Genomic DNA, 27,307 nt, shown 5'->3' on the forward strand with positions numbered 1-27,307 from the left:
ATTTGCTCCTTTGTTTCTGATGAAATTTCCAGTCATTCTTAATCTTCTTCCCCTAGTGTATCCTTTTTAGCTGCTTTTAAATGTTCTTTTTGACATTAGTTTTCAGTTTGACTGTGATATTCCTAGCTTTCATTTAAAAAATATTCATCCTGCTTCTGTTTCACAGAACAGGAGGATCTGTTTGTTGGACATGTGAACCATTATTTATTCAACCCTGTGCTCTCTCTCCTTTTCCTTAGGATTCAAGTCATATGTTTTATTGTTTCATTTTTCAAAAATAATTTATTTATTTTATTTATTTTTGTCTGCGTTGGGTCTTCATTGGTGCACGCAGGCCTTCTCTAGTTGTTGAAAGTGTGGGCTATTCTTCGTTGTGGTGTGCGTGCTCATTGTGATGGCTTCTCTTGTTGCGGAGCATGGGCTCTAGGCTCACGGGCTTCAGTAGTCATGGCACGCGGGCTCAGTAGTCGTGGCACACAGGCTTAGTTGCTCCGTGGCATGTGGGATCTTCCCAGACCAGGGCTCAAACTGGTGTTTCCTGCATTGGCAGGCAGATTCTTTTTTTTTTTTTTTTTTTTTGGCAGGCAGATTCTTAACCACTGCGCCACCAGGGAAGCCCTTTATTATTTCATATTATCCCACATATTTCTGATGCTCTGTTTTTATTTTTTCTCTCTCTGAATTGGATTGAGTAATTTATATTGAACTGTCTTTGAATTCATTATTCCTTTCCTCGGCTCTGTCCATCTGTTCCTAACTGCATTCATAGTTTTTTTATTTTTATTTTTTTATTTCAGACTATTTATTCTTCATTTCTAGGTTTACACTTTGTTCTTTCAATTCTTTTCTAATTCTCCTTTTTTTCGCTCATTTTGTCCATTTTCTCAATTCTTTTTTCTTTTTTTTATACAGCAGATTCTTATTACCTGTTTTATACATATTAGTGTATATATGTCAATCCCAATCTCCCAGTTCATCCCACCAACCCCCCCTTAATTCTTTAATAATATAGAGAAATATTTTAAAGTCTTTTTTGCTCATTCCAGCAAGTGGGTCACCTGTGAATTTCATTCTTTTGCCTGTGTTTTTTTTTTTTAATTTAATTTAATTTATTTATTTATTTTTGGCTGTGTTGCATCTTCGTTGTGGTGCATGGGCTTCTCATTGCAGTGGCTTCTCTTGTTGCAGAGCACGGGCTCTAGGCATGTGGGCTTCAGTAGTTGTGGCACGCAGGCTCAGTAGTTGTGGCTCGCGGGCTCCAGAGCACAGGCTCAGCAGTTGTGGCACACGGGCCCAGCCACTCCGCAGCATGTTGGATCTTCCCTGACTAGGGTTCGAACCCATGTCCCCTGCATTGGCAGGCAGATTCCCAACCGCTGGGCCACCAGGGAAGTCCCATTTTGCCTGTTTTTTTCTCTTGACTTTTCCTACTTCTTTCCCTGTCTTGTAATTTTAAAGTTGTATTCAAGAGCAGTAAAGAGACTAAAGTAGTTAATACTTTCTTTCTGAATGGTCTTGTCTTTCCCTTTGTCAGGGAGCAAGGATAAGAGACTCACCTCTTTGGTCTAATCAGTAATTTAGCTGAGTTGGTGCTCAGTTGTTGGTTGAGCTAGTTTCAGTTCATTGAAAGTGAAGTTGGGAATTCTATGACAGTCCAGTGGTTAGGATTCTGTGCTTTCACTGCCGAGGGCCTGGGTTCAGTCCCTGGTCAGGGAACTAAGATCCTGCAAGCTGAAGTGGCCATGCTTTTTTGTAGTATGTGCAATATCTCAGTGGGTCTTCAAATTTTGACTGGCGTATTCTTATCAATCTATAAACATATAGATTCCTGGAATCTTTTCTAGAGTAACAGAATCATATAAAATCCATCCCAGTGTCTATTTTAAAAAATGCCTCAAATAATTCTGTTGCATAGCCAGGTAAATGAAAGTTTTATTAATCTTTCTTATTGTTGTTTGTTTTAGAAATGCTCCGCTGGACTTTTTTATTCTTTTAAAATATGTATAGGAAAGTTAGAATTGTAGTTGTTCATAAACCATGTCTTATTGTTATTCCACTTTTAGCTTTTGATATTCTTTGTATGTATAGTTATCAGATGTAGCTGAAATTCATTGGTTCATTGTGTACATTTTAATACTAAAAGGTATCTTTTTGTAATTTTATTTAATTTATTTATTTTGGCTGTGCTTGCGGAATCTTAGTTCCCCTAACAGGGGTTGAACCCACTCCCTTGGCATTGAAAGGGCAGAGTCCTAACTATTGGACCACTAGGGAGTTCCCCTGTAATTTTATTTTTTGATAACAAAAAATGTTAAACTTATAATTACCATTTATCTATTACATCTTTGTTTCTGTTACCAATGTGTGTTATTTTACCCCCCCTCCACTTGATAATATTAAAATTTTGTTTTTAAATTTTTGAGTTTAACTGAAATCTTTCATAGAAATATATTAATTCTCACATCTGTGTGAGTAATTAATGACCAGAAATAGTAAATTAGATTTCTGAAAAGCATGAATTTCTTCCTATTTATTATGTTTCTTACTCCCCTGCAAGTTAAATTCTTATGGGGAAAGTGATTTCAGTGTTTAGAAACTACATTGGCTCCACTATGTTTTTGTTTTTTAAATTAAAAAAAATTTTTTTGGCCACACCACACAACATGTGGTATCTTATTAGTTCCCCAACCAGGAATCGAACCCCCACCCCCTGCATTGGAAGCACAGAGTCTTAACACTGGACCACCAGGGAAGTTCCTCCACTACAGTTTTTGTCTTGATGTTTTATTAGTTTGGTTGGGGAAGAGAAAGCCAGGACAGATAACAGAATTGCCATTTCCGATAAATAGTTTTTTCTGCATGGTCGATGAGAAATGTAGTTGAAAACACCCGTTTACCCGTTTTTTTCAAGTTAGTTTTAGGGGAAATGGCTTGCTTTTAAAAATGCCAGTTAGCAAGTGGAAAATGACTAAATAGAAATAAGAGACTAACTTAAGTGGATGAGTTAGGTTGCTTCATACTGATTATACTGTGGTGTTAAAGAAAACTTTGAACTCAAAGTTATGTTTTTAAAAGAACAATTATAATTTTCTATTATAGGAATCACATGCAGCCCAACTACAGATCCTTATGGAATTCCTCAAGGTTGCAAGAAGAAATAAGAGAGAGGTATATTATTTTGTGTATTTTACGTAATGTGTCATTTACTATTGTTGACTCTTCCCATTTTTTTCTCCATTTTTGTGAAGGCATTTCAGGTTAAAAATTTTATTTAAACATTTAAAAGCATTTGAGTTTTCAGGAGTTTTATTTTTTTTTAAACTTTGTTATTTTAACTTCTTTTACGTTTACAACTTGATATTTTAAAAATCCCTTTCTGGAGGTGTGCTAAAAAGTTTTCTATAGGAGTGAATATAATGATGTTACCTCAAAGCTATAAAGAATAGATAATAGAATTATCAAATGGCAGCCTAACTTTCACCCTGAAAAGAAAACGTAGGAAAATTTAGATAATGAAGTCTTAAGTAGAGAGGGTTACAATTTTCCTATGATTAAAATACATCGTGGTGGGGGGAAACAAGTAAAAATATAGCTACCTATTTAGAACTTGGAAAGTGTAAGTCATGCAGGATAACTAACATAACTTTTTATTAATAATTTTATAACAGAATGTCCTAATTTAACATTTATAAGATTCCTCAGTCATTTCACAATAGTATAAAATATGGGAAAATGAAAGGCAAAATCCTGTGTTCTTGGTAGCATGCTAAAATAACTTTGAAAACTGTTTTATATTTAAATTACCAACTGTTATATTTTTACTTTCAGCTGTCTAATTAGGACATTTTTACTCAAAAAAAAATAACCTTATTTGTTAGGTTCCAGGCCATCTTTATTATTATTATTATTACTTTTTTGTGGTACACGGGCTTCTCACTGCTGTGGCCTCTCCCGTTGCGGAGCACAGGCTCCGGACACGCAGGCTCAGCGGCCATGGCTCACGGGCCCAGCCGCTCTGCGGCATGTGGGATCTTCCCGGCCCGGGGCACGAACCCGTGTCCCCTGCATCGGCAGGCGGACTCTCAACCACTGAGCCACCAGGGAAGCCCGATCTTTATTATTTTTGAAAATAAAAAGATGAGAACTTGTTTTGATGAAGTACTTTAAGTGTGCAGTGCCAGAACTTTACATTATCTTAGTTTGATATTTCTGCTTTTTTTGGACTATTCATGATGTCTGTTTTTAACTTTTTCTTACTTTGTTCAGATTGGATTTTTCTGTGTTGTGCTAGTGTTGATAGCTAAATGTTCTTTACCTGGTTTATGATTGTATGTTTCTTTAACTTTTACTGAGGTAGCAGTTGTGATTTTAATGTTTTAGTATCTATTAAAAATTATCTTCAGTATGAATTTGAGTTTTATATATTCTTCTTGACTTTTAATTTTATTTTTTTGGTGGGTACTTTAACTTCAATTTGCATAAGAATAGCCTGAGGATCTTCTTAGAATCCAAATTCTGATTAAGAGGGTGTGTGTTTGAGCCTGATAATCTGCATTTCTAGCAAGCTGCAGATGATGATGCTATTGGTCCGTGGACCACACTTTGAGTAACAAAGCTGAACATTTTATAGCATACGGAAACAAAATTATTAATTCAGTATGTACACTCAACCGTCTTTGCTATAGCAAATTCTTTGAAAAGTGATAATTTTTTATATTCCGTACATACCTTCTCTCCTTTAAAAACAGAATGTGAAATTGTTTTCCAGTAGTTTTATGTAGTTCTTTTCACCTTCGACTTTGAACTCATCGAGTGAGATTTGGTACATAGGAAATAACCTGATAATGAATCAATTAAGTGAACAGTCCAAACATATGGATATCTGGGGGTTAAATGAAATGGCTGATCACTGTGGATGATCTGAATTATTTAAGGTTTTCATTAGCCTCTGAGGTTTTTCATACTTCTCTAGTGTCTGTTAATGCTTGCAATATATTTAGATTTGAAATTTTCTTAGGTAAGAAGGATGCAGCATATAACTATAAAATAAACAACTATGAATATTCTGGGATTTTTACTAGCAAGCTGACAAGTTAGTCCGCCACAGTTTCATAGATGCTGGCAGAAGACATGAGACTTCTGGGTTGGAAATAGTCTTGACTACTCATGGCATATCTGGCAGCATCAGCTTCATGACCTGCAAGTCCCTCAGGGGCGGTTTAGAGATGGGCCTTGGTAGATTCTGCATATACAAAGGATATATATTACAACCAAAGAACCTTGAACTTAGGAAACCCCAGTCTTTTAAAGGGGTCTGCTAGCAAATCTGTTCAGTCTTTGCCCTGCAGGGAGACACTATTTTTATCTTATTGATCAGAAAACAAATCTGCCCCCTCTCCTGGAGGAAGTCAGTATTTCTGTCTTGCCAGGGTGTTCACTAAACAGACATCCTTGAAAAGATAATTTGGAACAAAAGTTATCAAAAGATGTGCAGAAATGGGAGAGATCAGTGGAGAATGTTTCCCAACGATAGCTCTTCCTTCTTATATTAATTTGTTCTCTCTCTGATGCAGTGGCCTCCAATAGCTTCTTCTGTGATATTGCCTTTGATCACATAGCCCTTAGTATCAGTGTTCCTATATTTTTGTTATTATGTCTGGGTTAATTGTGCTTTAGAATTTTTCAACTTGAGTTTAATTTGAATCTTACAAGATCCTTGTGAATGATAGATTTTTTTTCTCTCTTGGATCATATTTTCTTATGATAGGCAATTTAACCTAGAAACATACTGGTTCCAAGTACTTCTGGATATTGGTGCCTCTTAATATGCAATGATTATACTGTCATTAATATATTTTGGTTTTCTTGTTTTTAGTGTATCCATAATTGAGTGATTCTGAGTATATCAGGTTTAACTACACAAGGGACTCTGAGGAGCTAGGTTAACAAAGTTTTAAAACTTTGAAAATTTGGAGCTAGGATAACAGACTTAAAAACTTACCAGTTTGATTAAATTTCATTAATTTTTCTGTGATTGGAGTCAGGTACACTAGTGATTTGGAAATAGTAAACTTTAGTCTAGAAAATGTAGTTGATTAATACCTCATGATTTAGTACAGACAGAATGAAGTGAGTGGTTACTTTTTTTGCATATATTATAAAGTATATATTGTGTGTTTAATCCTCAAAGTGAATATGGTTGTTAAAGGTCTTATCTCCTGTAGTATAATTTATACTTGAACTTATTCAAGCAAAATACAGACTGACCAGGAGACAAACTACTATTTCTGATTTTCTTTTCCTAAGATTAACATTCAGACTTTGAAAATTAACTTTGTGATTTTATGCTTGACTTTTAATTGCAGTTATGATGAGTCTAAACCAAGACTCTGAATCTGCTTTTCAGATTTAACATACTTATTTGTTCCAATGTCACAACTTGCTCTTAGAATCCTACATTTAATTTTTATTTGTGATTTATTTTTTCCTTGACTCTCCTTTGAATATTAAGAGAAAGGAATGTGCAAGGCACATAGTAGGCATTTTCATTAGTTATCTGTTGCTGTGTAACAAGTTACCCTCAAATTTAATGGCTTAAAAACATCATTTAATATCTTGTGTCAGGAATCTTGGTGCAGAGTAACTGAGTGCCTTTGCTCAGGGTTTCTCACCAAGCTACGCTCCAAGTGTTGGCCAGGGCAGCAGTTATCTTAAGGTTCGACTGGGATAGGAATGCTTCCCAGTTCACTCGTTGGCTGTTGGAAAGAGATATCATATTCTTACCACATGGGCTTCTCCATAGGATAACTTACTGTGTGGCAGCTGACTTCCCTCACAGGGAGCAAGAGAGGGTTTTGAGGACAGCAGTCACATGCTTTTTGTAGATTAATCTTGAAAGTTACATCTCAACAAGTGTTCTGTTTTTTCCATTAGAAGCAAATCTTTGGGTCCAGCCTATACAAAGAGAGGGAATTGCATAAGGGTGTGAATTCTGAGGTGGGAATCTTTGGAGGCTTTCTTACAGCCAGCCTCCCACAACACTTAATAAATATATGTTTTTAAATGAACATGTTATTCTTTCTTCATGGTCAGGTTGAACAAAAGGACTTTAGGTTCCATGTAAAAGCCAGTCTCCTCTGTGCAAATTTGTACCAGCATTTGAACAATTGCCTTATATTTCATACGATTTAATTTTAAAATATACTTTTGCATATTTGTGGTACCTGTTTAATTCATTGTAATAGGACAGTTTTGATGAGTCTTGGTTTCCTTTTGCTTTTTTTCGGAATTTTATTTTGAATATTTGAAAGAATTGAATTTTACAATGTTTTCATATGAAATAAAGCACAGAAAAGTTCGTAAAACGAATTTACAGTGTAAAGATTCATAGTAGAGTGATCATCCGTGTGACCATCATCCTGATTAAACAATAGATTTTTGCTAGGCTTCCTGAAGCTCCCTCCCTACCCTTTCCAGATTATAGCCTTCTCCCTTGCCCATTAGGTAGTCAGTATTCTGATATTTATGGTAATCACCTCTCTGTTTTTCTTTATTGTTTTGATGCCTAAGTATTTATAAGTCTCTTCTTTTGAACTAATATAAATGCACTTCTGCATTATATAATGTTTTGTTCTTGTCTTTGGCTCAGTGCTAAGATTCATCCCCATTGTTGTATATGGCTATAATTGATTCATTTTTGTTGTTGTATAGTATTCTATTAAATGAATACACCCCATTTTTGTTGTTGATGGACTTGTGCGTTGTTTTTGGTTTTGAGCTATTTACAATGTTACTATCTTATATATGTATCCAGGTATATATTAGTATATATCTTTCTATGCTACACATGTAGAAGTGGAATTAATGAGTCATAGGATATGTACATCTTCAAATTTAATAGATAATGCCAAACAATGCCTGAGCAGTTGTATTGGTTACTCTTCCTACAGGCATTGTAGGAATGTTCCTATCGCACTATATTATTGCCAGTACTTGGTGGCAATAGACTTTTTTCAGTTTAGCAAATCTTAGGATATGTATTGCTATCTCTTTGTGGTTTTAAGTTGCATTTCCCTGAGACCAGTGAGGTTGAGTACACAGTACTATGAATTGGCCATTGGGATTTTTGTGTATGTGTGAAGTACTTGTTTAAAGCTTTGTGCATCTTTTCTATTTAGTTGATTTTCTTATTGGTTTATTGTTTATATATTCTAGATAAAAGTTCTTTGTTCTATCTATCTATCTCTATATCTACTTATCTATAGCAAATCTTTTACCCCTCTAATTGGGCTGCTTTTTCCATTGTCTTAATGATGTCATTTGATGAGCAGAAGTTTCTGTCTATAATAGAGTCAAATTTATTAGTCTTTCCTGTTATAATTAGTACCTTTTATGTTAGGTAAAGAATTCTTCTCCACCTGAGGTCATGAAGACATTTTACTATATTACCTACTTGAATCTTTACCTTTTATTTTTCATACTCGCATCTATAATCTACTTGGGAATTTTTCATATGGATGTCCAGATGTCCAAGCATCCTTAATTAAAAAGTCCATCCTTTTCCCATTGCTTTGAAATACCACATCTGTCATACATCATGTGTCCATACATGTGTGGGTCGGTTTCTAGGCTCTCTTCTGCTCCACTGGTCTGTTTGTCTATCTTTCTGGCAATACCACATTGTATTAAACACTAGAACTTTAAAGTAAGTTACTGTTCTTTTTTAGGAAAGTCTCAGCTATTCATGGCTCTTTGTATTTCTCTATAAATATTAGAACCAGCTGATACATTTCCATGGTACACCTGCTGTGATCTTTATTGGGATTACTTTGACTCAGTAGATGAATTTGGGAGACTATCTTTACAATATTGAGTCCTTTAGCCTTTGAACGTGGTATTTCTTTCTGTATATCTAGGTCCTTAAGAATGTCCTTAAAAATTTTGATATTTTTCAGGGGATTATTCTTAACATGTCTTTATTTTAGAGTTGTTCTTAGATCTTCAATCATTTTTATGCTATTGTAAGTGATGTCTGTGTCTTTAATTTCAGTTTCTTACTATTTGTTGCTGGTATATAGAAATGCAGTTGATTTTGACACATTTCTTTTGGTGTCCAGCAACCTTGTTAAGATCATTAATTCTAATAATTTATTTGTAGATTATTTTATGTTTTCTGTGTACGCATCATCATCTGCAAATAATAACAGTTTAGTTTCTTTCTTTATGATCCTTATATCCTTTATTTATTTTTCTTGTCTTACTCTGCTGGCTAGGACATCCGGTACAATGATGAATAGAAGTGGTGATAGCGGGGCATCCTAGTCTTGGTGCTGATCTCAAAGTGAAAGCTTTCGACGTGTCACCATTAGGTATGATGTTTTCTGTAGGTTTTTGGTAGGTATTTTTTTTTTTATCATTCAAGGAGCTAAGTTTCTATTCCCAGTTTCCTAAGAGGATTTTTTTTTTAAATTATAAGTGGGGGTTGAGTATTCTCCAAAATTTTTGTGCAGTTGAGATGATATTTTTTTTCATTATGTTAAACTGGATAATTACATTGGTTTAACATTAAAAAGTCAATCAACTTTGCACCTAGGGTGACCAACTGTCCTGATTTGCCCAAGAGTATTCTAGTTTTATCACTGAATGTTCTGCATTCTAGAAACCCCACCAGGACAGTTGTTTGCCCTACTTGCCTTCCTTATTGCATCTGTATTCATTAATGAGATTGTTCTTTAATTTTTTTTTTACACTGATCTTGTCCAATTTTGTTATAAAGATAGCTTTATCAAATGAGTTGGGGAATGTACCCTCTTTTTCTATTTTCTGGAAGAATCTGTATAATCTAGGATCGATGTCTTTGCTGAATGTTTAAGGATTTTGCTGGAGAAGCTGTCTGGACCTGTTGTTTGCAGAAGCTTTTAAAGTATTGAGTCAGTTACTGCTTATTCAGGTTTTTGTTTTAGATACCATTTTTGACATGTTATACTTTTTCTAAGCATTGTCTGTTTCATCTAAATTTTCAAATTTATTGCTATTAGCTTGGTCTTAATACTAAGTTTTTGATGTCCCCAGAGTTTTTAGTGATGTCTTTCATTCCTGACTCTGCTTATTGGTGCTGTGCATTTCTCTCTTTTTTCTTGATCAGTTCTTGCCAGGAATGTAACAATTTTGAGTTTTATCTAGGAACAAACTTTCAGTTTTATATTCTCTATTTTGTTTTCCATTTTATTAATACCCTCTTTATAATTACAGTTTCCATTCTTCTACTTTCTTTGGTTTTATTTTGTTGTTTCTTTTCTAATTTGTTAATTTGGATATACATATTAGTAGGCAGACTTTTTTCTAATATAGGCATTTGAGGCCACAATTTTTCTTTTAGTTGAATCTAAAAATTATGGTATGGCATTTTGTTTGTTATTCCTTAGTTCAAAATAGTTTCTAATTTTCATTATAGTTTTTCTTAGGCATGTGGGTTATTTAGAGATAAACTTATTACTTGGATGTGGGGATTTTCTTTTTTTTTTAATTCTGGATTTCTGTTATAATTGCATTGTTATCAGAAAATAATTAGTGTTTTTCTTAATATGATATTTGCATTATCACCCGTTAGTTCATTAAATTTTGAAATATTTGTGCTTGAAAAGAATGTGTTTCCTGCAATTGCATGGTGTGGTGTAAAGTTTGTTAAATATATGGTGAGAATTTTTTGCATCCTTACTGAGTCTTTGGTTCCTTGTTATATCACTTATTTATTTGAGGTGAGTTTCTTATAGACAGCAGAGGTTTTTCATTCACTTTGCCTGACTCAGCAGTCTTAGAATTTTGTATTTAGGCCATTTACATTTAATGTAAATTTAGAGTTTAAGCCTGCCATTTTATTATTTGTTTTATGTTTCTTTTCTCTTGATTTTTTGTTCTTATGTTTTTTCTTTGTTACTTGAATGTATTTATATATTTTTAAAGGCCTTGTTTTTTAGAGCAGTTTTAAGTTCACAGAATTGAAAGGAAGCTACAGAGATTTTCCATACATGCTGTAGTAATATGCATTTAAGTTTCCTCCATGTCTTTTCATGGATTGAAAGCTCATTTCTTCTTAGCATTGAATATTATTCCATTGTCTGGATGTATCACTATTTATCCATTCATTTTCTGAAGGACATCTTTGTTGTTTCAACTGTTGGTATTATGAATATAGCTGCTATCAGTGTGTTTTGGAAATCTTAAGATTTCAACTCCTTTGGGTAAATACCAACAAGTGTAATAGTGGATCATATGATAAAAGTGTGTTTAATTTTTTAAGAAACTGCCAAACTGTCTTCCAGAGTGGCTGTACAATTTTTCATTCCTACCAAGAATAAATGAGAGTTCTTGTTGCTACACATGTTCGTCAGCTTTTGGTGTTGTCAGTGTTCTGGGTGTTGGATGATCTGATCGGTGTACAGTGCTTTCTGTTTTTTGAATTTTTTTTAGTGCTTTCTTGTTTTTATATCCATATATTAATTTTGCTACTCTCTTTTTAACCAACTTTTTTTCTGAAAGTATATCAGTATTCTTTTGTTCAGTTTTGAATATGTCAGATAATTGAAGAAGTCTTGGCAGCTATAATGTATTCTAATTATATTAGCTCTAAAAAACAAAATACTGAATTTAATACTTAAGCATATTTTTATCAAATCATAGTGATGGTCAAATAAATGAGTGCTGATGATACCTACCTGCACCAAAGCTAATGTCAATAAAAGGGGGCTCTATTTTTGAATTCTTTTCTGTTTTAGTCTTAAGGGTTTCTGAGACTTTCTTTCTTCACTTTTTAAATTTAAATTGTTTTAAAATTTTCTTTGGGTTTTGGTACAGTATGCTGTGTTAAGAGAGTGCTTGCTGTTGATGGCTTAGGACTGTGTTCTCAAATAGCATTTCTCCATCTTATGTATTTATTATTATTATTTTCAGTAGCCCCCAAACTCATAATAGTGTTAAGGCAAATTTGATCCAGAGGTTTGTTTATTATCATTCCCAATTTGTGATCGATTTTCATTTAGATAATGACAGTTCAGCTTTATAAGGACTTCCTTCATATATCTCCAAAACATTCTTGGACTCTGGTTCATGCTTTTATTCTAGATTCTGCCTCTCTGGCTTATGAAACATATTTGCAGAGTGAAGTTAGCCCAGTTTTCTTTCTGCTTTTTAAAATGGTTATCCTTTGTCTTTCTTCTGTTTCCTCATACTATAATGTCTTATATTGATGCCTGAAAGGAGAACACTTGTTTCCATTATTCATCACCACTCTCCATATTGCTGGCCACCGAATGTGTAGATCATTTCCCACACCAATTTTCCAGTTCTCTTTGGACACCAACTGAGTGTCCTATAGTTCAGTTCAGTTCAGTTCAATTCTATCTAACACTGTCTACCGGGAGTTAGCCCCGGATTCCACTGGTTAAGGATTCAGTCCCACAAGACTGAGCTGCTCCTTCAGATGAAAATTGCAAGTCCAGGAAGTCACATGTGCATCTGACCTACTGGCTATAAATTGGTAGTTCCCATGTCTGCCTCCTTGGGTTTGATAATGTGCTAGAATGGGTCACATAACTTAGGAAAATAGTTTACTTACTAGATTACCAGTTTATGGTGAAAGGATGCAACTCAGGGGGCATGGAACTTCCATACCCTCTCCAGGTGTGCCATTCTCCAAGCATCTCCATGTGCTCACCAACCTACATGTTCACCAACCCAGAAGCCCTTTGAACCCCTTAAATTAGTGTTTTTTATGGAGGCTTCATTCCATGGACATGATTGATCGGCCATTGTTGATTCAACTCAGTCTCCAGCCCCTCTCTCTTTTCTGGATGTTAGAAGGTGGGGCTGAAAGTTCCAATCCTCTAATCACATGGCTGGTTCCCCTAACAACCAATCCCCATCTGGAGGCCCTACAGGAGGCTATATTTCTTATTATAAATCAGAATAACACAATGTCTTAATAATTTAGCGCTTTAAACTTCTTCAGAATTTCGTCTTGAAATGTAAACACCTCATTTAACATGTGCTCTCTAAATAGTTTCCATTCACTGAAATTTAAGAAAAAATTTCTTGTCTTGACACCTTTTCAGACTTTTTCACATAAGTAGGTTACATCGTTTTGTTTTATCGATACACTATACCTGTGTATTTATTACGGCAGCCCTTGTACCTTGGTTGTTTTATTTTAAATTGAACCATATGAAATTGCTGCTTTTGGAAGTAAAAATTGTTTGAACATTGGTAGTTTTATGTAGTTCATCTAATATACGGCCTTCATATATAGTAATGGATGTATTATCCAGCAAAGCTTTGGGGCACTGGAAGGATGGGACATTATCTTCAGAGGGTTGGGCATTAGCATTTAGTATTTTGAGATTTCAGGTGATACTGGATTTTTTTTTCTTGGTACTTCAATTGCAGAAGTGGAATGAAAATTGTTAATTTGATCTTAAATATGTATTATGTATCATACAAGTGATATTGGCTGTCTCTGGATGTTGATATTTTAGATGTTTACTTTCATCCTTCTCTTTAAATGTGTTTTGAAAACAATCATACTAAAGACCCCGTCAGCATTTGTTTAAATAGGGGTTTCAGCAGTGGAGCATTTCAAGCTAATTAAATGAAAAAAGTTAAGGGGTGACCATGGGATGTTTTGCTGAATTAGAGGTTAGGGTCAGCAGAGTCGAAAATGGCTATGGACCAAAAGGCAAAAGGATTTAGTGATGGTAGGAAATAACTGGGATATTTGTAGATGTCTTAGATCTGTTGACAGTGATTTGGCTGCTTGGATTGAGCCAGACCAGAGTGTTTTTTATGTTAGAGTGGAAGACTAATTATTGGGAATGGCCAGTGAATGCAGTAGAAGTGGAAGTCCCCATCTAGTCTGGGGCATGAGAGAATTTATCACTTGACCAACTTTTATTTGAAAGAGTTCCAAGGCAGACTGTGTCCTTGAGGGAGAGCAAAGTTTCAGTTAAGGTAGGAGTATTGTGTGAAAAATTTTAGGGTGGAGTAAAGTTTATTAAACTAGATGGAAGAATTGAAAGAATTTGACAATGCTAATCACTTTTTTTTTAACCCCCTCCCCCTGTCCCAACCATGGTTTCTGTGATACTGTGCTATCGTTTCTCCTGGCTTTTGCCCTTGCCCTTATTGATGGTTGACATAGAGCTGCTCCTTCTTCCTTTGCCTATCTCTTAGCTGTTGGTGTTCCCTACACCCAGTTTTTGTTCTCATCTCTTCTGACTATACTGATTGACATTGGGTGATTTCATTCATTGTCATAAATTCAGATTTATTATTTCCCTTTCTCATAGCTTTTAGGTCTTTGTGTGTTTTATTATTTACTCTGTTTATTCTGTCTTTTCCCACCTTTTTTCCACCTGGCAAATTACTGTTAGTCTTTTGATGCTCAGCATTTCATTTAATTTCAGATCCTATTTCAGTTATCCAGTTGCCTTTTCCCTCTCCCCAAGTTTTCCATCTAGGTTAGGGGCAGTCTGTGTACCTTTAATTCTTTGTACATACCATCATCATAATGTTTTCTATGATATTTCAACTATTGGTTTACTTTTTGCCATCTTCCCTAGACTGAGTTCCATGAGGGCAAGGGCTAGAGTTTTCTAAATCCTGTTTTTCACAGTGCTTAGCAAAATGCTTAGGATTGGCAAATATTTGAATTAATATGTTATCAATTGTGTATATATTGCCACAGAAGAAAAGGCGCTTAAAAATCTGTTTGTCTGCCATGTATTTGCTGAATAATCTTGGACAAGTCACTTAACCTTCCTGTGCTTCATTTTCCTGTGTAGTAGTTCCTATTTCACACCTGGCAATAAATATTATTACATAAGTATTCATTATTGTTATTTTACATTTTAAAAATTGGCTCAATATATTTGGGTTAGATTAAGACAGCCACTTATACATAATAGTGATAGAAATTTAAATTTGATAGTGTTTCTGAAAAGCAGTTTTTTTAATGCAGTGAAGATTTGCTAGCTTTTTCTTTTGATCGAATAATTTCATTTTTAATAATCAATGAAATTTGAAATGCAGACTAGTATGTTCCAGAATCACTTATGATAGTTTGCAAACAACTTAAATCTCTGATGGTTAAATATATTGTTGAATGTGATGCAACAATTAAAATGTTTGCATTTTAATGGCGTGGAGAAAGGTTATGGTGCAGTAGTAGGTAAGATATCAAAGATAAAAGATTATCTTAAATATGTTTTAAAAAATGCTTAAGAGGCTAATTTGTGATTGCTTTGGGGTGGTAGAATTTAATCTCTGAGACTTTTTTTATTTTTAAAATGGGGTTAACTGACATGCTGACGTTAATTGCTGACAGTTAAATGAGGTAATTTGAAAATTCTTCGGTTGTCTTCTGTTTTTATTAAGTCATATTGTCATTGTTGTTCATCTTTAATATTTTTATTATAAAGCCAATCCTTGTATTAAAGAAAATACTGTTTTCTTAAATATTAAGTCTTTACATTTACTTTTTAACATAGGAACTTACAGCACTTTTTGTCTTCAGTATTTCACCCTGACAACCATTAGTGCAGATTTTCCTAGAAATCATTTTGTAAATGTTAAGTTATTTTATGATTGTGGTGATGCTTGTGTGGTTTGGTTTAGGCTTTTTATTTCCTCCTCTTTAATCTACAGCAACTGGAGCAGATTCAGAAGGAGTTAAGTGTTTTGGAAGAGGATATCAAAAGAGTGGAAGTAAGATATCAAGAATTTCTCACATCTCTAGTAATTTTTCAGTTTCATGAAATTTTTGCTTTTCCTTTAAATTGCTGCATTAAATTTATGGGATTGGTCTCCATTGTATAGAAAGTCACAGTCATAATTTATGCAGTAATAGTTTATTAGGAGGCCTTTTCCTCTAGTTAATGATCAAAGTTAGAGTTTAATCCATTGTTTACTAGAAAGCTAATATTTGAATCAAGAGGAATGCTACTTATCTTAATGTTTGCAGAGAATATTTTTGAAGTAGAGACTGACATATCATGTTTTTCTGTGCTTTGCAGAGTTGAACCTAATGATCCAGTTGCCATACTGTCATATTTATCGTAATATTTATCAGTAGGGTCTCACCTGGATTAATGATTAGCTAGTTCACTATTCACATAGTGTACTGTACATCTCATTCAGATTATTTACATTTGTCTTTTTCTGCATTCGGGAGCTTCATTAGTGATGAATATTTATTAAAGTGTTTCTGGTTCTTTAAGAATGTGTATCATACAAAAGGCTTGTCTCTTAACTTTCAGATATCCTTGCTTTTGTACTCTGTGGAAAGGAAGTCTTGAGAAATTTGGGTGTTGAGACAAAAAGGGACTGATAAAACCTGGGATTGGAAAAGAATATAATATCATAACTCCTTTTGATTTATACATCTTCTCTTTGGAGTGTCTGTAACTCTAATAATTGTGCTTGCAGGAAATGAGCGGCTTATACTCTCCTGTCAGTGAGGATAGCACAGTGCCTCAATTTGAAGCTCCTTCTCCATCACACAGGTACAAATCTTGAAACTTGTAATTGCTTAGGATTTATGTTACAGAGTGCACATATGGTATTAATCCTTAGGAGCCTTTTCCATGTAATGTACAAAAAACCCTGAGAAATTACTTTGGTTATGATCTAGAAATGAGATTGAGATAGCCTGTTTCCTTAATGCTTTGAATTTTCATGCCAGGGACAGTTAGTGAGTAGAATATTATAATACTGTGAATTCACTGTTGGATTAAAAGTTTGGTGGATTTCTTAAAATAATGGCACCTTTAAATACTTTGTGAGTTAAAATAAGATGACATTAGAAATCTACAACTGGAGAACATGAAATGGTAATATTAGGGGAGAATTAGATAAACTAATACCTTTAACTTTTCCACTAACCGGTTGAATTTTCTTGCAGATCTCATTCCCCAGATTTAAAATGAGGCCATTAGATAGATCTGTTAGTTTAGATATCCCTGGTATTTTCTTTATAACTCCCCATTATTAATTTGTCTTCCCTTCTGTACCCTCTATTAGAGCAGGAATTACATTTGTCTTGCTCGTGACTGTTTCCCTAGGTTTTTGAGTAGCAGTAGTGACTGGCCTCCTTCAGTAAGTTTTTGTGAAATAATAGTGAATGTCTGTGGTCCCTATATAGCTCTAAAGTTCTATTTGAAATATCTACTACCTAAAATTTGAATTTGAACTTTTTTGTTGTGTTCAAAGCGAGAGCAATTTTACATGTTTTTAACTTGCTAATCCATTTAGGATAGTGGTCTAATGTAAGCTTTTCGGACAGATAGTTTTAGGATAACACATGGATTATCAGGCAGTCCAATGACAGTACAAGAGATTACACTAACCTTCAGAGCCAGTGTCAGTTCAGGAGAGCTATTTTAGATCTAGTTTGGGACAATATGTGGGGAAGGGGCACAAGGGATATTCAGTTAAAGAACATTCCTGGGTTGTTTGAGATTTTTCATTAACCATTTTATGGAGAATCCTCGTGAGTACTAGGTGATTCTGGGGTCACTTTACCTGTGTAATTCAGCTTGTTTTTGTCCATATTTTATTTTCTTTAAAACACTTGGGAATGACTCAGCTGTGGGATATTATCTTTAAGCTTAACATTCACTTCCTGATACACATGGAATCTTTGTTAGTAGAATATTTATTATGTGAGTGCATGCAGGCAAGAAAAAGTTGTCATATCACAGAATCTTCTCTAATAAACTGATAGTTCTCATCGTCATATGACTCTCTGTCATAGCCTTTAACAGTAGTGTTTCTTTCTATCTGTGTGTCCAGGTCTTTGTTAATCTTACTGACGACTTTTAATGACTTGTTGACCATATAGTATTATATTCATTTAACTGGCTCTGTTTATTTAATGCCTCTGATGCACTGGGCACTGTTCGAAGTGTTGAATCTAGCTGGCAAATTTCCTGCCTTTATGGAGCTTACCTTTTGGGGGTGTGTGTGTGGAGGTTGGGGCAGATGCTAGATAAGCAAAAATATAATATAGTAGTAGTACAAAATATGTAAGTAGTACCCTAGGAAGGAAATTAGGTGTATTAGAGAGCTGACACATGAATGAAGTGAAGTGAAGAGATAATAAAAAGTCATGGGGGAGTTTTGAGTAGGATCTGTTTTAGATTTTAAAATATTTACTGGGGTTCCCATGTAGAGGATAGAGATTCTGTGTCCCTGTCAGCCCCCTGCCATTGGAAGCTAGAACAAACGTTAGGAACATTGCAAGAGTCCAGAAGAGAGGAAATGGTGGAATTTTATTGGATTTTATAGGATTTTATTGGTGGAAGAGAAGGGAAGTGGTTGTATTATAAAGTAAAATAGCTGATCTCATAAAAGATAGAGGATTTCATGATATCTATGAAAACTTTGTTGAATCGCTAAAATCGTATGGAACACTATTGTCAAATGAGATTTGGGCAGAGGTGAGACTGGTTAACAGTTGAAGATGAGAAAATAGACAAACATGATATTTTCTTCAAAAGAGTGTTTTGATATTTTCTTGAAACGAGTAATTTGATTATCACTCAAGGTTTGAGCGAGACACTTGGGAAAATGATGTGGCTTTAAATATTCTTGGGAAATGACCCTTAAGATTTGGATGTGAAATTAAACATGGGAAGAATGTTATGTTATACTATCAATATTTGAGTTTTTTTTATTTTTAAGAAATAGCATGTAGTTGAATTATAATTTTTCCCTCATAATTATTAGCTTCATTATTTAAATGCCAGACATATTTTTTTTATTTCTGTTGATCATAAATTTAATTCATTTTTTAAAAGATGCATACATAAGTTTAAATTGTGAATTGCTTATTGAACTTTTCTGTGGTGTAGACCAGGGATATTTATAAATAAAATATATAGATAAGACATTTATATAAGACACTTTTGATTATATTTAACTACTCTATCAGGTATTTTTGAGACTTAATCTTTCATTTGTGTGTCTGTCATTTTTTAATAAATAAATAAATAAATTTATTTATTTATGGCTGCATTGGGTCTTCCTTGCTGCGCATGGGCTTTCTCTAGTTGTGGCGAGCGGGGGCTACTCTTCGTTGCGGTGTCTGGGCTTCTCACTGCAGTGGCTTCTCTTGTTGTGGAGCACAGGCTCTAGGCGTGTGGGCTTCTGTAGTTGTGGCGCGTGGGCTCAGTAGTTGTGGCTCGCGGGCTCTAGAGCGCAGGCTCGGTAGTTGTGGCGCACGGGCTTAGTTGCTCTGCTGCATGTGGGATCTTCCCGGACCAGGGATTGAACCCATGTCCTCTGCATTGGCAGGTGGATTCTTAACCACTGCACCACCAGGGAAGTCCCTGTGTGTCTGTCATTTTTGACAAAGGTCCAGATGAATCAAAATGAAGGAAAAAGCAAGGGGTCACTTTATGGATGTTACAAGTATTTAACTATTATAATATATATATATATATATATATATATATAAATATAAATATATATATAATGGTGAGTTAGTACCTTGTGAATTTGTATATTTTATCATTTGAGTGAATAAACTAGTAAAATTCAAGGAATTTGATATTGTGTAATGGCTCTTGGACTAGGTTAAGAAATTCCTCTTTAACTCACCCACACAACTCTATGCAGTTATACTTACCCCCGTGACATGCCCCCTCCCCCAAGTTATTAAAAAAAAAAATGTGTGTGATGGGGAGAGGGTGGGTGGTGGTTAGGGATGGCTCTTTGGTATAGTGGATGAAAATGGACCCATCTTCTCTGTTATTGCATATTGGGTCTTTGGCTGGATTATGATCACTGACCAGAGCAGTGTTAATGGCTTCTTCTTCACATATTAATGCTTAAGTTTTTGGTACTTTTGGGCAATTATTATTGGTTTAACTGATTTGTTTTACTTGGGAAGATAACTTTTTAAATTTTATTTTATTTATTTATTTATTTTCTTATTTCATTGTCTTTTATTTATTTATTTTTTCACCACACTGTGTGGCTTGTGGGATCTTAGTTTCCCAGCCAGGGACCGAACCCTGACCCTTGGCAGTGAAAGCGCGGAGTCCTAACCACTGGACTGCCAGGGAATTTCCTAAGATAACTGTTTTTAAAACATAGGAATTGAAATGTTCTTACGGTCAGGTCTAACTCTAATCCTTACAGATTTGTCCCTAATTTATTATATATTTTAAACAAATGTTCTACATAAACCTAAAGAGTTTTTCATATAACATTTATTTCCCTTTATTGAGGAGGGGAATTATACAATATAGGAAATTCTCCATACACAGCCTGACACTATTTTCCATACAGTAAGTCTCCTACATACGAATGAGTTTCGTTCCTAGAGGGGATTCGTAAGTCCAATTTGTTCGTAAGTGCAAGAAAGTTGGCCTAGGTACCCAACTAACGCAATCGGCTATATAGTACTGTACTGTAATAGGTTTATAATACTTTTCACACAAATAATACATAAAAAACAAACACAAAAAATAAAGAAAACATTTTTCATCTTATAGTACAGTACCTTGAAAAGTACAGTAGTACAGTACAACACCTGGCATACAGGGGCTGGCATCAAGGGAACAGGCAAGAAGAGTTACTGACTGGAGGAGGGAGAGGAGGTGGGAGACGGTGGAGCTGAAGGATCGTCAGCAGTAGGAGTCGGAGGGCAAGCTGCTCACTCCTGACGTTGATGGCACAGGTTCTGGTTCCTTGCTGGATTCAATTCTATCTACTCTTGAAAAAACGATCCAGTGATGTCTGGGTAGTAGCTCTTTTTTTCTTTTCTTGTCACATGGTAGCACTCGATTGCATTCTGAATGGTAGCTGCAACCTTTGTGTACCGTTCTACATTCAGGTCTTATGCCTCAAAAACTAACAGTGCCTCCTCAAAGAAAATCCCTTTGCCATTTCCTGTATCGTGAATCTCTTCGGTTCTTCAGTTACTTCTTCTTCCTCTTGTCTCTCTTGGTGATTCTTAGCGGTATCAGCTACATCACCACTGCTTTTACCATTGCTTCTGGACATCCTGGGCTTGAAATAAAGATACTGTACTACTGTACGCTATACAGTACTGTACAGTAAAGTACACAAAAACACAACCACTTATGGAGGAGGCATGCGTGTGACAGTGTACACCAGACACGTGAACTAACTTATGTGATTGGACATGCGAACATGTTTGCATCTTTGAAAGTTTGCAACTTGGAGGTTTGTATATAGGGGACTTGTATTTCCAAGGTTAGATGATTATGAACAGATCTTAAGAAATCTCTGCTACACTTGTATTTATTGTTACGAGTACTGAGGATTACTTGCCTTAACTCTGACCCTATACCATGCAGAGGAGTTGAATTTGATGCCATAGGCGATGGAGGATACTGAAGAATCTTATGGAATTTTCAACTTGAACAAACACAAAGAAACGCAAACACAGAAAACAAATTTCCTTGGCAATAATGTAAAGGGTACTCTTCATACATCTGTAGTTTCTCATTAATTTGATAGGTAATAGAATTGCAGCAAGTAAAGAAAAATGTTTTTGAAATAGTTCAATTTCCTTTATTTAGAATATTTGAAGAATTCTTCAGTCACTAAGCCAGTTTTTGGAGGTGTATCAGGCATGTATAAAACACAGTTTTAGGCACTGGAGATACAGTTGTGAATATGACAGACCCTAGAACTCTGCTCACATGGTTATATAAAGGACGGAAAATAAGTTATGCTGTCAAATTAATTATTCTGCTTAAAATATGGTATAAATAGACTTTTTGATTCCAGTAATTAAAATAATCAAAATACATTTAAATTATGTTTGATGAGTAGGTATTTCAGGATTTTTGAAAAACATCTTTGGGTTCTTGTTATAAACTGTAATTGTCACTGCTTGATGAAGATACTACCAGTCCTTTCTAATTCTGAAATCTGAGGTGTGAATAGGACAGATTTCGATGTGCATGAGTATCAACCAAACCTCTTGTTTGACATGCAGATTTTTGAACCCCACCCCCGAAATCTGATCATTAGGTCTGAGGTGAGTTCCTGAGATTCACATGTAGGCCTGGAGGATCATACTTTAAAAATATGTAAATACTGGTTTAGTGGGTAGTGAATATGTCTGTATTACTGACATGTTTTAAAAATCTCTAAGTAAGATATATTTATTTTCTTTTTCATAAAAGAAAGCTCTGACATTCAACACTAACGTTTTATAACTATCTTAAGTTTATTTCATTTTTGGGGAAGATAGGGTAAAATTTTCTATTTACTCTCTACTTTGTAAAGTTACATATCCTTCTGTAATGTCTTAAAAATGCCTCGAGTTATGTTCCTGGGCTTGAGAGAGCCAAAACAGTTTTAAGTTTCTTGGAAGGAAGCAGATTATTGGTATTTACCAGCCATTCCCTGTTGATTCCATTCATATTACTGTGATTAGACCCTCTTGCTTATGGCCTTTTGTGCTTTCAAGTTAGAGTCATGTAGGAAACTTTTCACCCCTTTGCTTATTATAGGTGTACCTTGATTCTGGGAGGTCAGGGATGGGAGAAGCTGGGAAAACCAAAGCTATACATTGTAACCCTAGCCTAGATGTAAGAATAATTGAATGCAAGCATAAAATTTCATGTGCTGTCACCATTTTCTGTTTCTGCTGTTTACTGTCTCTCCTCTACCCAAGTTCCAGTATATTTTTCCCATTCAGATCCTCTACCTTTGAATCTTTTGTTGCTGTTTTTGGAATGCTTCCTCTACTTTGTTTTTAAAACCGTTTTCTGAGATGATTTCAGAGACCTGGGTTTTTGTAACACTAAGATTTATGGCAGTTACATCATCTGATAATTAAAAATTTCTCCTCTGTGAATTATAACTAAATTGTAACTATTATAACTATTCCCACTCATTGATAAGTGGTTAGAATATAATGGAGTCAAAGGCAGTACTTAGCCTAACAAACTGGGACTTTTATTAGCTTTGTTGGAGACAAATGAGTTTTGTCAGTCTTTTTCTTTTGAGCTTATTATTCTGTTTTTGAAATTCTACCAAGCAAATTATTTACTTCCAAAGGCAGTAAGCAGTAGATTCAGACCTGCTCCATCTTTCAGAAATTTTCCGTCACATGTGCTTTTCACATCTGCCAGCAGTAAGTTTCTCCCTGAGGAAGCTCTTATAATGAAAACTTTAAAATGAATTGCCCTTTTGCTTTTCTTTTTAAACTTTAGTAATATTATGGAATTACAGACCTTTTAAAAGGCAGCATAATATGAGGTTCATACAGTCCTCCTATGTACTGTATATCTACAACCCTTTCTAACCATCTACCATTAAAAGGGGACAAAGGGTGTTGGAGGAAGTTTTTCCTGGATATTTGAAATACTCTGATAACTTCTGTTCTTTGAAGAATAAATTGAATCTCTTTTTCCTAAAGATCATAGGTACGTACTCTGGAGCCCAATGTTTTTATTATTGAACTACCCTTACGTTCCCAAAGTAAATCCAAAGCTTGTATGATATATAGGTTTTCATAACCTTTTTGGGAAACCTTTGGAGTCAGATGTGTTTCATTATGTGGTGTTATGTCTTGCCCCCATACCCTTCCCTCCGCAATTTAGAAAGGTAACACAGTACATATGCCATATATTACATATACTGGAGGAGGAGTAAAACGCGGTTCCATATAATCAAGCACATTAATATTTCAGCATTGAAGCATGCATATTAGCAGTCAGTGAGATAAACGATATCAAAATCTGTTCAGGTCAGGTTTTCACTTCAAAAAGTTACAAAAAGTGTTTGATTTTCATAGTTTTGGGTTTTAGGAATTGAAGTTTTCTGTAATCTTTTTTGTTGTTGTTTAACATCTTTATCGGAGTATAATTGCTTTAAAATGGTGTGTTAGTTTCTGCTCTATAACAAAGTGAATCAGTTATACATATACATATATCCCCATATCTCTTCCCTCTTGCATCTCCCTCCCTCCACCCTCCCTATCCCACCCCTCTAGGTGGTCACAAAGCACCGAGGTGATCTCCCTGTGCTATGTGGCTGCTTCCCACTAGCTATCAGTTTTACATTTGGTAGTGTATATGTGTCCATGCCACTCTCTCACTTTGTCCCAGCTTACCCTTCCCCCTCCCCGTGTCATCAAGTCCATTCTCTAGTAGGTCTGCGTCTTTATTCCCATCTTGCCCCTAGGTTCTTCATGACCATTTTTTTTTTCTAGATTCCATATATATGTGTTAGCATACGGTATTTGTTCTTCTCTTTGTGACTTACTTCACTCTGTATGACAGACTCTAGGCCCATCCACCTCACTACAAATAACTCAATTTCGTTTCTTTTTATGGTGGAGTAATATTCCATTGTATATATGTGCCACATCCTTTATCCATTCATCTGTCAGTGGACACTTAGGTTGCTTCCATGTCCTGGCTATTGTAAATAGAGCTGCAGTGAACATTGTGGTATATGATTCTTTTTGAGTTATGGTATTCTCAGGGTATATGCCCAGTATAGAATTGCTGGATCGTATGGTAATTCGATTTTTAGTTTTTTAAGGAACCTCCATACTGTTCTCTATAGTGGCTGTATCAATTTACATTCCCGCCAACAGTGCAAGAGGGTTCCCTTTGTTCCACACCCTCTCCAGTATTTATTGTTTGTAGATTTTTTTGATGATGGCCATTCTGACCAGTGTGAGATGATATCTCATTGTAGTTTTGATTTGCATTTCTCTAATGATTAATGATGTTGAGCATTCTTTCATGTGTTTGTTGGCAATCTGTATATCTTCTTTGGAGAAACATCTGTTTACATCTTCTGCCCACTTGTGGATTAGGTTGCTTGCTTTTTTGATATTGAGCTGCATGAGCTGCTTGTAAATTTTGGAGATTAATCCTTTGTCAGTTGCTTCATTTGCAAATACTTTCTCCCATCCTGAGGACTGTCTTTTCGTCTTGTTATGGTTTCCTTTGCTGTACAAAACCTTTTAAGTTTCATTAGGTCCCATTTGTTTATTTTTGTTTTTATTTCCATTTCTCTAGGAGGTGGGTCAAAGAGGATCTTGCTGTGATTTATGTCATAGAGTGTTCTGCCTGTGTTTTCCTCTGAGAGTTTGATCGTGTCTGGCCTTACATTTAGGTCTCAATCCATTTTGAGTTTATTTTTGTGTATGGTGTTAGGGAGTGTTCTGATTTCATTCTTTTACATGTAGCTGTCCAGTTTTCCCAGCACCACTTATTGAAGAGGCTGTCTTTTCTCCATTGTATATTCTTGCCTCCTTTATCAAAAATAAGGTGACCATATGTGTGTGGGTTTATCTCTGGGCTTTCTGTCCTCTTCCATTGATCTATATTTCTGTTTTTGTGCCAGTAGCATACTGTCTTGACTACTGTAGCTTTGAAGTATAATCTGAAGTCCGGGAGCCTGATTCCTCCAGCTTCATTTTTCTTTCTCAAGATTGCTTTGGCTATTTGGGGTCTTTTGTGTTTCCATACAAATTGTGAAATTTTTTGTTCTAGTTCTGTGAAAAATGCCAGTGGTAGTTTGATAGGGATTGCATTGAATCTGTAGATTGCTTTGGGTAGTATAGTCATTTTCACAATGTTGATTCTTCCAATCCAAGAACATGGTAATCTCTCCATCTGTTTGTATCATCCTTAATTTCTTTCATCAGTGTCTTATAATTTTCTGCATACCGGTCTTTTGTCTCCTTCAGTAGGTTTATTCCTAGGTATTTTATTCTTTTTGTTGCAGTGGTAAATGGGAGTGTTTTCTTGATTTCACTTTCAGATTTTTCATCATTAGTGTATAGGAATGCAAGACATTTCTGTGCATTAATTATTTTATCCTGCTACTTTACCAGATTCATTGATTAGCTCTGGTAGTTTTCTAGTAACATCTTTAGGATTCTCTATGTATAGTGTCATGTCATCTGCAAACAGTGACATCTTACTTCTTCTTTTCCAATTTGGATTCCTTTTATCTTTTTTTGTTCTCTGATTGCTGTGGCTAAAACTTCCAAAACTATGTTGATTGAGAGTGGTGAGAGTGGGCAGCCTTGTCTTGTTTCTGGTCTTAGTGGAAATGGTTTCAGTTTTTCACCATTGAGGACGATGTTGGCTGTGGGTTTGTCATATATGACCTTTATTATGTTGAGGTAAGTTCCCTCTATGCCTACTTTCTGGAGGGTTTATCATAAATGGGTATTGAATTTTGTTGAAAGTTTTCTCTGCATCTGAGATGATCATATGGTTTTATGTAAGTTTTTTGAGCCATATATGTGTATATATATATATATGTTTAATTTTATTATTTATTTATTATTATTTTAAGAAATATTTATTTAGTTATTTATTTGTCTGCTTCGGATCTCAGTTGCAGGATCTTCGTTAGGGCATGCGGGATTTTAAGTTGTGACATGCAGGTTCTTAGTTGCGGCATTCGGGATCTAGTTCCCTGACCAGGGATCGAACTTGGGTCCCCTGCATTGGGAGCGTGGAGTCTTAACCACTGGACCCCCAGGGAAGTCCCAAGCCCAGTATTTTTAAAAGCCAAACTGTATATTGCTGAAAAGGCCATTTTAATCACTGATGTTTATTTGTATAAAATCTTTTGTATAGAATTTGTTGTACTATCTTGTTGAAATTCTTACAAATACCACAATATGAGTAGTAGTACTGTCCATTCTAATGAGTCCGAGACACTGTAGAAGAAAAGATTTCACCTTAATTTTCAATTGAATTTTGCATCAAAATTTTCTCTTAGCTTCCTATTCATTTATAGATATAGCTTATATGTGAAACTGAGTTAACAGTCTTTTAAAAATTATTTATTTAAACATATTTTTTTATTTCTTTTTTTTTTAATTGAAGGATAGTTGATTTGCAGTGTTGTGTTAGTTTCAGGTGTACTGCAAAGTGATTCAGTTTTATATATATATATGTATACACACATGCGCACATATATACACATAATACACACATATACGTATATACACAAATACATACATAAATACGTATATATACACATAAATACATATACATATATATTCTTTTTCAGATTCTTTTCCCTTATAGGTCATTACAAAATAGTATAGTTCCCTGTGCTGTACAGTAGGTCCTTCTTGATTATCTATTTTATATATAGGGGTGTGTATTTTTTAATCCCAAACTCCTAATTTATCCGTCCCCCCCATTTCCCCCTTGGTACCATAAATTTGTTTTCTATGTCTGTGAGTCTGTTTCTGTTTTGTATATAAGTTCATTTGTAAAAGTCTATC

At 35.0% G+C, this 27,307-nt stretch overlaps 1 protein-coding gene across 5 annotated transcripts in view; it reads left to right on the plus strand.

The window, feature by feature from the left end:
• The window catches only part of COP1 (COP1 E3 ubiquitin ligase), a 273,591-nt gene that overhangs the window by 69,033 nt on the left and 177,251 nt on the right, over positions 1–27,307 (plus strand). For all 5 annotated transcript variants that reach the window (XM_079916606.1, XM_079916607.1, XM_079916608.1 and 2 more), the window contains 3 exons: positions 3,100–3,168; positions 15,697–15,756; positions 16,477–16,553. In XM_079916606.1, coding sequence (XP_079772732.1) covers positions 3,100–3,168; positions 15,697–15,756; positions 16,477–16,553 — 206 coding nt within the window. The remainder of the gene's footprint in view (positions 1–3,099; positions 3,169–15,696; positions 15,757–16,476; positions 16,554–27,307) is intronic.

This window comes from Stenella coeruleoalba (genome assembly GCF_951394435.1).
Source record: "Stenella coeruleoalba genome assembly, chromosome: 1".
In the NCBI taxonomy this organism is placed as follows: Eukaryota; Metazoa; Chordata; class Mammalia; order Artiodactyla; family Delphinidae; genus Stenella; species Stenella coeruleoalba.